General features: G+C 42.4%; 1 protein-coding gene across 2 annotated transcripts; it reads left to right on the forward strand.

Moving 5' to 3' along the window:
- The first annotated feature begins 1,984 nt into the window (after nt 1-1,984).
- On the forward strand, nt 1,985-11,890 carry LRRC14B (leucine rich repeat containing 14B). 2 transcript variants are annotated; one of them, XM_074146356.1, is made up of 2 exons: nt 1,985-2,889; nt 4,419-5,954. In XM_074146356.1, exons 1-2 carry the CDS (start codon nt 1,985-1,987, stop codon nt 5,062-5,064), a joined length of 1,551 nt encoding a protein of 516 aa, XP_074002457.1. In that variant the 3' UTR covers nt 5,065-5,954. The 2 variants fall into 2 exon arrangements, 1 of the variants encoding a protein (XP_074002457.1); XR_012463242.1 differs by lacking the exon at nt 1,985-2,889 and adding an exon at nt 9,408-11,890 and having other exon boundaries at nt 5,411-5,847.
- Nucleotides 11,891-14,552: the final 2,662 nt, after the last annotated feature.

Below are 14,552 nucleotides of genomic sequence, written 5' to 3' on the forward strand. Positions count from 1 at the left end.
ATTATTAGCTGTTAGGTTGCTGAGGTGGCTGTAGCAGTGTTAACATATTAGGAATGTGGTATGTTCTTACAATTGGAAATTAGGCTCTTATCTAGGCTCCCTTTCTCACGAGAGGCTGGACCGGATGATCTTTTGAGGTCCCTTCCTACTGAGCTATTCTATGATTCTGCAATATTACACGACTTCTGGATCCTGCAAGGACATGAATTTACAATCAAAATTGACATCTGACAGCTACCTACAGTTGGATACAGCTGTGCACTACCAGCACCTCTGTGTACACATCCAGATAGATAAAGAAATATAATCCTGGTAAAAACAGTTTTGGAATTTCAGAATAGCTGAAATGCATTCACTGCATACGTGCATATATTTGCATGTATACAAATGTGATGGGCTGAGGTCTGCAAATTCATTCGAGGAAGTAGGCAAAGTAGAAGGAAATATTACTGTTACTAAAAGTAATAGTATTTTGTAAGGAGATAGAAAGAGATAGGAAAGCACAGTTAAACCAGATTCTCTTTATTAGTCCAATATGCAGGTAGAATAGCACTACTATTCCCAGCTGCTTTTTGTTTTTCCTTGGGAACATATGTAGATCTGTTCCATATATATGGCAGAAGAGGGACTAGAGCCCTTCATTACGGATTAGACCAAAGCTAACATGCTAGCCAGCATGGATGCAAGGCCCACGTACTCTGGTGAAGTATTCCTCTACACAGCCCATACCCAGAAATTGCTTTACTTTATCCTTCTTCATCCCTGTCATCAACAACAACCCATATTAATTTTACTGGCCAGCCAGCTGGGAAACCAAGAGCACTGCCTCTGAGGTATTCCAGCCTATGCTTGGGGTACGTTGCCTGCGTTAGTTCACAGCAGTCTCGCGGGTTTGAAGTGGTGTTAGTGCTGTGCTTGGCTTTGACTTTTATACATACTGGGGTTAACGCGTTTAACTTCAAGTGCCTCTGCTTTACAGCTGACATGTTGCTATATCTCTGCTTCTCCTGTTTTGCCAAAGGAGCACTTTCGTGGAAATTGGGAAATTTCCTCATCAAGAAAATTGCTGTTCTGTGACACTAATTACAATCCTTGTGTGACACAAGAGAACGTCAATACTGGAGTTAAGAGGAAGGGACTGCTTAGAAATGCTTTTCCTAACTGCTCCATAAGCACAGAGAATGTTGTATCGATTAATTCCTGTGCCAAAAAAAAACATTTTTGTGAGTGTTTTTTATGGATTAATGTGGTCAGATCATTCCCACTAAGCAGTAAGGTTGGTTTTAAATAGATTTCCTTTTTCCATCAGAACAAACCCTCTCATGTATTAGGTCTCTTGACTGTTGTTTGTCAGGCATAAATGAGTAACCAACACATTTTTTCTCTTCAGTACTACAATGATCAAGGGAAAATAAAATAAGAAGGAAAACTCTGCTTGTTGCTATGTTAGTTTTAAAATAGCCAATTAAATTCAGGCATAGGTAAATTTCCTAAAGCTGGCTTGCACGCTTTAACCATATTAGAAAGCTTTTTGAGCTTGAATGACCCCTGTAACACCTTTTATAAGGTTAGTCTGGTGGAAAGCTTATATGTACCTCCTTCTTGTAAGCTGTTTTTTTAATTCACATGAATGTTCAGTGTTTCTCAGACCACTGTCAGTTCCGTGCAGCACCTCGCCCTACTTATAATGGGGGGGGTGTGTGTGTGTTTACTTAGCTAAGTTAACTTTGTTATAAATATGAGGATTTAAATGAATAAATGCTCTCCGATTAAAGATCTCAAGAGTTAATTACTGCAGAATCACAGTATAGCTCCAAAATAGAAAGCAGAGGATTAGCATGTGACTGTTCATGCTGCCTTCCCAGCAAGGCTTCTGTTAGTAGCCAACAGCAGCTGCAGATAAAAATAGAAGGTGATAAACAGCTAGGATCTTCGGTTAAACACACAAGTCACTCTCCATGATGGCAAGGAGTCCAGAGCAACAATGAAGTCGCTCCGATTCATTAGTGCTGAAGCATTTGTGTCGAACGCAGAGTTTGCCAGGAAGAGTCTCGGCAGTGTTGCCCATAATCTTTTTCCTCTTCTTTTTAAAGCCAGCTATTTGCTGGAGCAAGGGGAAGTGATTCACGACTTGGTAGAGAACTGGCCATTTGTTGACTTTAACGTGGGAAAACTTTTGGGAACTACTGTGGACTACCAGGAAGACCTGAGCCATAGAACATGCTCCGTGTGCTTGGAAAGCTGTCTGACGGGGCTGAGAGACTATGTGCTGAATGATTCTTCTCCCTACGCGAAAAGGTTGAAAGTGGTCGACCTGACGGGTATAAAAGATGTTGAAGTTCAGGTTTGTGAGTGCAAGAAGACAATGGGCAGGTGGGCTAGGACACAGCTGCTCTCTAAGCTTTGTTTAGAACTGCTGGTTTACCTCCAACAAAGACAGCGCGATCCTGGTATTTTTGAAATCAGTATTGATGTGCGAATTGACTTGTTTGTTACAGAGCGGAACTATGAGCTGGTAATGCAGGCCCTGTTGAAGAAATGCTATTGTCCGCTGAAGATCTGCTGTGTGGCATTCAGATCTGACAACCTGGCTTTGCAGAAATTCTTCTGTATCATAAAGCTCATTGATCCCTCTTTGTTGCGCAAACTGGAAGTAGTTCACAATGTTCGCCTGGAAATGGAACACTTGGAAATGCTCTTCAACAGTATCCACTTCCCTCTATTGATGTCCTTGACCTTGCCAGCACGAACATTTAATGTGCGGAGGTTCACAGCTACAGATGAACAGATGCTTACTAACATTGGAGAAAAGATGGGTGAAATGACGCAACTGACCGAGCTGAGTATGTCATTTTCTATACTCACGGGAAGAATACAGAAACTGCTCAGGTAATTCGGTCATCCTGCTTTCAGTCAAACTGTAAAGAACGGCCCTTTGTGCCATCAGCAAGCTGAGAATCTCTGAGAACAAGGGAAGTGAGTATATCTCAGGGTATGTGTGAGTAGGGGCAGCAGAAAGCTAGGAAAGAATATTTGTTGGGGAGAACTGGAAGGCAATATCTAATACCTTTAGAAGAACTGACTGTTGTTATTAGTCTTCCAGAGCCCATCTGATGAGTATGAAGAGAACATACTTTTGGCTACCACATCAGAGAGGGGTACACCCTGGCATTTTTGATTTGCCACATCTTGATCTTGTAGAGCTTGTATCTCAATCATCTTAGGCTGGCCTTTGGTGCAAGACCTGAGTCATATTCCAAGTATTTTTCAGGGCCTCTAGTGAATTTTTGTCCTTTAAAAAACAGGCGGTAAATATACTAAGATACTACAGATACTGTATTTTTAGGTGGCCGGGGTGATAGTAAACTTTGATTTGAGACTTTGATTTCAGTTGTTTGTTGTGTCTGTCAATCTCAAGGCAAGAGAGATGCGATGCTTTTCTGTACTGCAAATTAAGCATATGAATATTCATGATGAATGCCTGGGAAAAATTGGCAATTCTCCCAAAGATAACAAGCTGCCAGTGAACAGTGTTCATATTTGAACAGAAAATAAGTTAACTGTATGCTTTTCAGAACATCTAAAGAAAAGAAAGGCAGCAGACAAAAGTTTAATCAAGACAAATCACCTTGATCTAAAATTCCTCCTGTACAAAGAAGTAATTTCATTTAAAAGTGTGAATGGCACGCTGCTTAAAATGATAGAAATAAATTACAAGTTTCTAACCTTGATCCAGATGAGGTCTGTCTCAGAACACAGAAGTCTCACTAAGATTTAGTATGTGTGAGAGGGATCTCTTGATTTTCATCTGCCAGAACCATTTTATACTCAACTAGAATATTTGCACATAATCTCAGGTACACTTCTTCTATCCTTCTTCTTCATCAGAAAGTCTCTTTGCAACTCCAGAACAATACGACATGTAAACCTCTTGGGCATTTAAAAAAATAGTAGAAACAAAACTAGAATCAAAAGCAGATGTCTTGTTAGAATACTGATTGGCTTTCATTTTGGAATGAATCCTTCCTCAATGGAAATTCTATAAATAACAGCTTTCTACAAGAAACAGCCACCAATGCTTTTGTGGTAGTAATGATCTGCTGTTAATTCAGGAAATAATAGGCACCTGACAACATATAACTGGTTACAAAATAGACACTTAGAATGTTACCAAATTAATCACCATTAAAACAACACAGTTGGAGACATGTAAAGTAGGAGCTAATTCATGGAACTGATTTCAGGAGGAAAATATACTTGTCATTGTTGGCCCATGCTTCTATTTCTCAGAAGAGGTTAGAAAAAATAATGAATGTGGCAGATGGCTGCATTCAGAATGTGGATAGTTGTATGAAATGTTGTAAATGTAGCTTTTCAATGTTTTATGCCATAATTTTTTTTACTCTTTAATTCTGCAGCCCACTAAAGACTCCACTGAAGATGCTGGATGTTTCTAACTGCTCATTGAACCATGCTGATATGGCCTATTTAGCCAACAGCTTCCATGCCAATCACTTAGAAGCCCTGGACCTGAGTGGTCACAATATACCTGACCTTTACCCATCAATATTCTTTAAGCTTCTCAGCCATTCCTCTTCAGTGCTCAGGAGTCTTACCTTGGAGGACTGTAACATCCAAGACACTCATGTCAACATGTTGATTGTAAGTTTAAGCCCTTGTCAGAAACTACAGGAGTTCAGGTTTCTTGGAAACCCGCTGTCATCCCAAGCGCTTAAACACCTTTTCACATTTCTCTGTGAGTTGCCAATGCTGAAAAATGTGGAGTTCCCAGTTCCAAAGGACTGCTACCCTATCGGTATCACCTACCCGATTGATGATGCCAGTCTCTGCAGGTTTGATCACCAAAAATATGAAAGTGTAGCAGAGGAGCTTAACCTCATTTTACTCCAAGCAAATAGAGAGGATGTGAAGACTTCAACTCCCCTCTTCGGCAGTTATGACGCAGCTGTTCAGGAGACGAAGAATGAACTGGGAGCTTACTTGATCAATTCCTTCAAAGAAACTTTAGAAAAGTTCACTAGTTCTCTTAACAAAACGAGTTAAAGGTGTAACATAGTGGTGATGAGATGCTCTGTCAAATCAGAAATTAAGTTAGTCCTTTCTAGAAATGCGCCTTTGTCAATCAGTCTTGAGTATGCTTTAATTTCTCGGCTGAGTTTACTTCTGTTTGGATAACATCTGATCATCTGAGGTGTTTTAACTATGTTATATCTACTGCATACACCTTACATAAGCACTACTTACTCTCAAAAGAGGGGAAGACCCTTAGTAGCTTATTATTGTACACAAAAGCACTTTGTTTCTCACTAAATCAATAGGTCTTCAAGCTTTGTTGATTTTTTATGCAGTTTCCTCTGGATTTGGCAGAGAGGCTCGTACTCCTACAGAATAAGACGGGAAAGTCCTTTTCCACGTCCAGCAGGATGTCCCAAAGATCGTGCGCCTATCCTCACCTATGGCTCCCTAAACCAGTTTTTTGCCCTTGGCCTTCTGAATTCACCGGTCTGTTTTACACAGTACATTCCCTATAGTGGGGGATGTATGATACCCTCCATGTCCCTCTGCCTCTCTTTTCTTCTGCAGAGGCAAGCACAATAAACCTTTTTTTTTTTTTTTTTGCATGGGGAATTACAGTGTTTGTCTAATACATTGTGCTGGTGAGGAGTCAAGTTCCGTACTGAGGAGGCCAGCAAACCAAACGACCGGCTGACAGCAGGGGATTTCTTCCCCCAGTAATATAAAGCAGCCTACGAGGACTCTGCCCAAGCTCTTGCAAAGTGTACTGTACGAAGGCGGTGCCGCACAGCCACGCTCACCGTGTCACAGGTAAGGGCCTCATGCTGCTCACTTTGTTGAATCAGTTTCTTGGCTGGTAGAATGTACCCTGCTGCTTTCAGCTGCTTTAAAGGAAGTCTAGGACAGTGGTAATAATGAAAAAAAAAAAAAGACTACATGTCCGTGCTGGGACCAGTACTGTTTAACATTTTTATCAAAGACATAGACAGAGGGATTGAGAGCACCATCAGCAAGTTTGCAGATGACACCAAGCTGTGTGGTGTTGTCGATACACCAGAGGGATGGGATGTCATTCAGAGGGACCTGGACAGGCTGGAGAGGTGGGCCCAGTTGAACCTCATGAGGTTCAACAAAAGCAAGTGCAGGATTCTGCACCTGGGAAGAAACAATCCTCAGTATAAATACAGACTGGGGGATGAGGTATTAGAAAGCAGCCCTGAGGAAAGGGACTTGGGGGTCCTGATGGACGAGAAGCTGGACATGAGCAGGCAATGTGCTCTCACAGCCCAGAAGGCCAATCACATCCTGGGCTGCATCAAAAGAAGTGTTGCCAGCAGATCCAGAGAGGTGATTCTGCCACTTTACTCTGCTCTGGTGAGACCTCACCTGGAGTACTGTGTGCAGGTCTGGAGCCCTCAATATAGAAAGGACATGGACCTGATGGAGCGGGTCCAGAGGAGGGCCACCAAAATGATCAGGGGGCCGGAGCACCTCTCCAATGAGGACAGACTGAGGGAGCTGGGGTTGTTCAGCTTGGAGAAAAGGAGGTTCCGGGGAGACCTCATAGCAGCCTCCAGTACCTGAGGGGGGCCTACAGGAAGGCTGGGGAGGGTCTGTTTACAAAGGCCTGCAGTGACAGGACGAGGGGCAATGGTTTTAAGTTGGAGAAGGGGAGATTTAGATTGGATATTAGGAATAAGTTCTTTACCATGAGGGTGGTGGAACACTGGAACAGGTTGCCCAGGGAGGTGGTTGAGGCCCCTTCCCTTGAGATATTCAAGGTGAAGCTTGATGAGGCCCTGGGCAACCTGGTCTAGTTGGGGGTGTCCCTGCTGACTGCGGGGAGGTCGGACTAGATGACCTTTGGAGGTCCCTTCCGGCCTGGACCAATCTATGAATCTATGAATCTATGTCGAAAACACATGTAGAAAAAATTAATCCAATGCCAATTTCAGAAATGTGGAGAAGGGACGAGGCGGGTTGCTGAATAACAATATGTTCTGCCCTCTTCTGCCAAGGCCGTGTATTGTTCTGCTACAGAATTACAACCAGTGCCTGGAAGAATCACATTTATTTTGCAAGCTGCAGTGCGAGAAATGTATTTGAGTGGCAGAGTAAAGAGAATCCCAGCCCCCCTGCCCCACACACAGTGTGCTGGAACGTGGGTAAAGGGGCCAGTGGGGTGTCAGGATGCAGCAGTAGGGCTACAAAATAAGTCTGGGGAGAGTACTATAATGGGGAAGGAATCCCTGATTAGTAGGCAAGTGTCATGGTCTACTCAGCTTCCCACCTGTAATACTGCAGGCAGGCCAAAGAGAAAGGTACTAGTAAATCTTACCTATTGTAAGCCACTCCGAGATCTCCTCTGACAGCCTCTGTCGACTCTACCAGAGCCCAAACTGTTGTGATGTAGAACTAGAGACTTCGTTAGCTTCTAGGTGATCCAAAAAAAAAAAAAAAAAAAAAAAAAAAAAGATGCTTAGGTTAATGCCCAGCACTGTGCCATTAAATACACTTTAACAGTTCATGAAAACTTGATTAAACAGCACTGAAAGTGAATGTTGTAGCAGGAATTGAGGCATCATTTTAATATTAAAGATAATTATTAGGATAACAAAGGCAGCTTACTTGAAATAATGCTGGATCTCATCATCTGAGGGTAAGGAAGAAACTTTCTTCATTTAGGCAGTGCTGGTTTGTGAAGCTTTCTGTTTATCCACAATAATATGAAAGCAGCTACTTACCTAGTTTACAGGAGAAAAGAAATTAGTGGATTGTGTTCTGAGCAGAGCTTACAGGTTCCACTGCATGTATTTAAACGATTTTTTGATGTCTTCTTAGCATATGTTCTTCCTTCTAACATGTTTTATTGATTAATCATATGACGGTAAAATTGAAAGTGAGTGGAGGTGACCAGTTTATGTTTACAGAGTGCTGAAAAAATAAAAAAAAGTAACTTAAGTTGCTGAGCTAAGCAGCTGTGATGTAGAAAATGCCAGAACTGGGTTCCGTATGGTCTTGCTTATATTTGGACAGAGTTCTGTACACTCCCTTGTCCGTGCCTCTGCTCTTTACCTTTTCCCTCCTTTTGACATTCTGACTTTGACATTCTTCCCATCCTAGATTTGACCCATGACTTCCCAGCCAGACATAAGTGGTTTGAATTTTGCTAGGCCAAGGATCTGCTCCTTTGGGATGAGGAGTGGCACTTACTGTTGGTTGGAGAGGATGTGCCATGTACAGCAGCTGCAAACCCATGTGTAGTGATTCTTCCACCCAGTCAGCAGGGCCAGCTAAGAGGGTGTACCTGGAGGTGAAGGTTGGCCGTTTTAGAAGCATGTTGTGCTACAGCAGCAGGTCCCTGCTTGTTTCAGTACACACAAAATAGACAGCTTGTTAATCACTCTTTATTCAGCTCTTATTTTAGAATATTTAGATGTCTTTGAGAAGACTGCTGCCTATGCAGCTATCTCTGCTTTCTCCTTGCCTAAAACCAGTCCTGGTCCACTCCTCTGTTTCATTTCCTCCTCCTTCTTCCTGCAGACTCCTGCCTGTCTTCCATTTTCAGTCTTACATATATATGCTGTCTATCTATGACTCTCTGGGCCAGGATGAGGATGTAGAGACCATAGTTTGGGTTTCAGTGCCCGGTGAGGATCGGCACTATGTCTATTTCAAACATTCCCATTGACCTTGGAGAACGGAGGGCATTGCATTACAGCAGTGGTGCGTGTGGATCACTTCATGCAGAATGGCTGCGAATGACTGCCAAAGGGCTGGAGCACGTGGATCCGTGTGCAAAAAGGATTTGGATCCTGTTCCTGGCAAGCCAACTGCTCTGCAGAAGCAGGCAGACATTTTCAAAGTTTTGTGATCTTCTAAAGGGCATTTGGATAGGATTAAAGCAAAAGTTTTATTGTTTACAGTTGCATGTTAAAATTTCATTGCGTGAACTATATATACTGATTCTATAGTATTAACTAAAATACTTAACAGGTTTATCAGTATTTTGAATAGTATTGAATCCAAAAAGCTGAACTGCAATAAAACAGTGCAGTATAAGACAACAGTATTTTACTGGCACAAAACTATATATACCTCAGAACTTGTTAGGAGAAAAAGTCATACTTTGGGCACGGAGGGATTTGTTCCCTTTTGTAATGGAATCAGATATTTTTTCTCTTTTAAATCACACAATTTCCAAATTTAGAGCCAACCTGTTCCAAGTTCTGAAGAACTTGAGAGCAGCTGTGTGCAATTACCTTTGCTGTGGTGACAGGTGGAAGTCCTGTCCCTAGCTCTCACATATCCTACCTTTGTCTCTTGAGTTTCTTTCTAATTATGGTTGTTATTGTTGGTTTTAAATACAGGCCAAGCTGTAGCATTTTGGTGCACTGCAACAAGGATGTGTGCCATCTCTCAGGAGGATTCCTGCATCTCTTCTGCCCCAGCAGTGCTGATTATGGCTTGGGCCTGCTCTTTCTTCCTTTTGCCATGTGTGTGGGACTCGGCATTCTGCTATTAGAGAAGACGGACTAATGCTATAACTAATTAAGCATATGAAGTTACCTTATACTTTGCAAGTGCAGCCAAATATTGATTTAATCCTGCCTTGTGTTCCCTGTCTTTCTGATTTTTATCAAGCTGGAGCTATGCAGTTGATAATGTCAGCCCAATCAGACCTTTTACACACAGTAGAAGGGGATAAAGTCCCTGTGGTGCATGAAAGGACTATGTTAGGGTAAACTGGGTTTTTCCTGCCTCAGGCAAAGGCAAACCCATTCGTGGGACTGTTTTTGCTCAAGGACCTGGATGTCCTTGGTGGGTGATGCTGAAGAGTGAAGAAATTCAATGTGTACCTCAAGGAAATTTGACCCTGGGTGAGAATACTTAATTCGGAGCTATATGGTGTTAATTGATATATAATACTAACAGTGTTCAGTAAGTGTTTTTCAGGATAACATACTAATGATGAAACCTGAGCCAGCTTCATCAAATGCTGTCCAGCAAGACTCTTTGAGGTGGACATGCTACCCGTGGGCACGGACCACGATGAATTTAATCCATCTTTCCCACCCTGAGAATCTGCTATGATAGATGAAATCCTGCAGCTATGAACTAAATGGACTTAGTGAACTTTTCTATATAAAGATAAATCACAAATGAGTAACCTGCATCTATCTATCTATCTATCTATGGATAGGATCACATCACTATCCCCAAGTTGAAATAAATAGGAAATTCAACTGGCTGCTCAGCACTGTGCCTCACATAGAATCCCACCAGTCGCTTCCCTTCCCACAAGAAAGACCATGGCAGGATTCGTCCTCTCTAGCACACTGGGCTCTTTTTAAAGTACTACCCCCGGGAATTCAAAAAGCCCAATAAAAACAGAAAGCCCTCATCAGGTCAAACTGTCTGCTATTAGAAAGCAAATAATGGGCTGCTTTTGGCACATAAATCCTATGTTGCATGAAGCTTATTTTAAAACTTCTTACATCACCTTGGCATATATAGTACACCCATTTATGCTCCTCGGACGTGATTCTTTTTTGCATCAAGTCCCATTTATCATTTCCAGACAGGGAGTGTCAAAGCAGATCAAGGGTCAGTAGGTAATTATCAGCACAGAGCTAGAGAAAGACAATTCTACACATAAAGTGCTACTGTAAATAACACCTAATAAAAGAGAAGGCTCAAATTACTGTTGCTGCTTCAGACGGCAAATAGGCAAACAATCAGAGAGTAAACGACAAGTCATCGTGCAGAATTTCACTTCAAATTTCCACCTCACTTAAATGGCACAATGAATTCTAATTAATAGGAAACAGAAGACTGGAACATAAAGCAGCCAACATCACTAAAGAATAAACAAATTCTGCCTGGAAGGAAAATCTACTCTGATCATGTAGTCAAGCTGACAGGAGCGTCTTCCAGGAGCTATCCACCTCTCCCACAACCAAGAATTCACAACATGGAAAAATCAGTCCTTTTTGCAGAAGAAACAGGCACCAAAATGTCATTAAACACTTCCAGCTCAAAACTACCCTGAATTATGCGTGTGAAAACTCAGAATTCATGCAGTTGAAATGAAGCAAGTTGCCTATTATCAGTTGATCTATATATGCTGAATAATTTCGGAAAAGCAGACAATCAACTAGAAGGTCAGCAGCAGTAATTAGGTCTAAAGTATTTCTTCCTGGAATTCTGTATAAGCATTCAGGTTACCAGAAAGAAATTAATTCTTCAACTGCAAAGAGACTTTCAAAAGCAACACAGGACTTTCTAAAGATATCCATTGATTTTTGTAACAGCAGAGTTGGCCAACACCTGGGGCTCTGGAAAATCCCACCGCTTTTGATACTGGAGGTGCTGTGAAATGAGATTCTTGAAATTAACGCTGACAAAATATTTATGTTCCCAGGAGCAGGAGTAGAACTTTCCATGGTCCCTTGTGTTCCTCAACAGTGGTATACACATTCAATAATTTTTAAACTAGACACCACACAGCAAGTGGACTGTAAAATACTGATCACCCTCTCTGTGACTCGGATTGAAATCAGCTTTGCCAGAGATGTCTCAGATTAGCTCATACAGAAGTTTTAAGAAAAATAGGACACACTGCAGGCCAAATGATGCTTTGAGTTACCAGGGTTGCCTAAGAGTCAGAACATAATTTTTCCTGCAAGATCTGTAATTCCAAATTGTGATAATGTTCAAGGCAGAAAGAAAATGGATTTGTCTTTGAATCAAGGGCCAGCAGCAGCGAGAAAAGACCACATCCCTCCTGCAGACTAATAAAATGTGGTACAGTGCCACCATATAAAGGCAAATAAAAAAGTCTGAACATCCTAAAGATCCCATTTTCTGAGGTCATTTCAAGGGAAATACCGACCATTAACAGCATCCATGTCTGGTAATAACCCCAGCTTTGGGAGTTGGGGGGGGGATGAAGATAAACTAAGTGGGGTTAGTATTCTGCTATTCACACCACACACAGCAGCATGTCAAACATCCTGTCCTGTCAAACATCCTGTCCTGCAGAACCCCACTTCTTATGGCGGGGTGGGGGGAAACAGCACTTTGCATTTCACACCAGAGCTGACATTAGTGCCCATACATTTCACAGAGCCCTTTTTCTCCGTGCAGTTTCATTCTTTGCTCACTCCCTACAGTGTTACGATTGCAATTTTACCCACTTGGTATTTGACGAAAATACCAATGGTTCTCCTTGAATCGTGGGGCGCACTTTCATCACTAAGCAACAGAGCTCCTCCACCTGACACTCCCTGAGAACCACCTGCTCGAAAGATCCTGCCACTTCAGTAAGGTTTCATGTGCACATCCGACAGCAGAATCATGGCCTGGGTGAAAAACTCCTTTGAGGTTTTCGTAAGTGTATCTGTCTGGTATGTGGAAGTCATTTGTCTTTATCCCCAGGGATCATAAAAAACCAAAACTCAAGCTCAGTATTCTGAGCTGAGCAACATTTTGCTGTAAGTAGTAGTTTAAGAGAAAGTTAACATATTTAACATTTTTACTTCAGGTCTATTTCCAAAGTGCTTTAATAACTTGCTCTCCTTGAAATAGCAATAAAAAAAATAAAAATTCCCTGATAATTCTCTGTATGTACTTAGCTGTGTGGTGGGACTCCAGCAAGAAGGCTTAGCTTTCAGTTGACATGATTCCAACAAAATCACACTAGCATTCATGAAGCACAAAAGAAGCACAAAAGGCAAAAGGGAAACACGTCAAGAGGAAAACACTAGTATAAACTTTGGGGACTAGATCCATGCTCACAGCTCTAGAATGTAAGACCCAGAAAAGGAAAGAAAAAAAGGATAAAAAGAGTGTCCATAAAAAGCAATCAGCATGACACGTGGGGGAGCTTCAAGAACTTCAGCTACCCATGTATGCAAGGAAGAAACTGGTAAAACTTGCCTTTGGAAAGCTTTCACTCCTAAGAAGCATTCATTGTCCATAATAAAAGAGAAAGGACGGGCAACCGGAATCCAAACAGTATTCCGTATCTTCACCTCCAATGAGTATAAATTGACTCCGAACCTAGGGAAGGGAGAAGAGGCACTTGGAGTTTGAACTGAATTTAGTGGTACTGGCTGAGCAAGTTGTCCACACCCTCCCCTTTCCCAGTAACACACTGTCCCGGTTTGAAGTAAAACCGAACCAATTTTCTGTTCTGTAATTTTACATCCTAGCTCGGCCTCCTCTCACTCTCTGAAATGAACGGCACATTGTGGAGAAAACTGCTCGTTCTCAGAATGATCAGACCAATGTTTGTGCTCCATGCCAAGGGATGGTGAGCAGGGAGGCCCTTGCTTATACTTATTGCTGTAACAACCAAGGGCAGCCCATTTCGTTATTTGCCCCCTTAGAGGGTCGGAAACGGAAAAAACATAGAGGGGTCACATCGGTGGGGAGGAGTGGACAGGTGACCCAAACCTGACCAACTGGGGTATTCCATCCCATCTGCCCCATGCTCAGTATAAAAGCTGAGGGATCAAAGGGTCAGCCCCCCTTCCTGCGATGGCCGACGTCCAGAGAGGACTCTGTCTGTTCATCTGCCTTTGATCCCAACCTGTGTGTTCCTGACTCCAGAGCTGGAATCCAGTTCCCATCCGTCACCGAGTCCAGTCTGGGACTTCCCCAGTGCCTGCCGATGACGTGACTGTCATCCTGGGAGCTTGATATGGTTTTGTATATATTGTCTCTATTTCATTATTTTCTTCTTTATTTTTATTTTAATATTAATTCTTCATTAAAGTAGTTTAGTTCATTCTAAACTTCTGAATCTCCTTATCTCTTTCTCTCCTCTCTCTCTCTTTTGGAGGGGGGAGAGGGGGGAGAGGGGAGGGGAAGGGCCAACTGTCGGTCTGGTTTTGGTAAATTTGGCCGAAACCAAGACACACACCATTTGACAGGACTCATCACTCAGAATTTCACAACCTAAGAAACGATAATAGAGTTTAGATAGAAAGAAAAGGAGGTGTTATAACCCACAGCAGGAGTGGTACTTGAGCATTGTCCACACACCTTTGTGCCAGGAATGTTGCTCTTGCACAGGCAGAGATATCTTCTCCACTCCCCAAAAGTGGTCTGGCCCCACAGACAGACATTTCTGCCAGACCTTTGAAGAAGGCGACCAGTGACGCACCTGCAGAATTAGCGAGACATGTCTCAGCACCTTAGAATCACAGTGTGCTTTCAGTCAGAAGGACGGTTTTGATTATAAGCAACTAAGGGGAGAATTCACGTAAATCTCCATGAAAACACACTGTGTACGGGCTGGGGAGTGTCTTCTGCTGAAACCTGCCTCTTTGTGGGTTGCAAAGGTGCCAAACTCCCAGAAGGCTGAAACACAAGAACAAAACAGTTCACTTCATTGCTGCAATATACACAGTTCCCTGGCCAAAAAGCAAGAACACAAAAGGGCAAGTGCATTTCAGTGGCCAGCTCTGCTCAAATCATGACACTGCCCTTCTCACTCTGGTTACTTT

This window comes from Numenius arquata, chromosome 4, assembly GCF_964106895.1.
Source record: "Numenius arquata chromosome 4, bNumArq3.hap1.1, whole genome shotgun sequence".
In the NCBI taxonomy this organism is placed as follows: Eukaryota; Metazoa; Chordata; class Aves; order Charadriiformes; family Scolopacidae; genus Numenius; species Numenius arquata.

Excerpts from the sequence above, each read along its gene's own strand:
- LRRC14B (XM_074146356.1), top strand. The coding sequence starts at position 1,985 with ATGAAGTCGCTCCGATTCATTAGTGCTGAAGCATTTGTGTCGAACGCA. Across the intron at positions 2,890-4,418 it reads AGAATACAGAAACTGCTCAG|CCCACTAAAGACTCCACTGA; the intron begins GTAATTCGGTCA and ends TTAATTCTGCAG.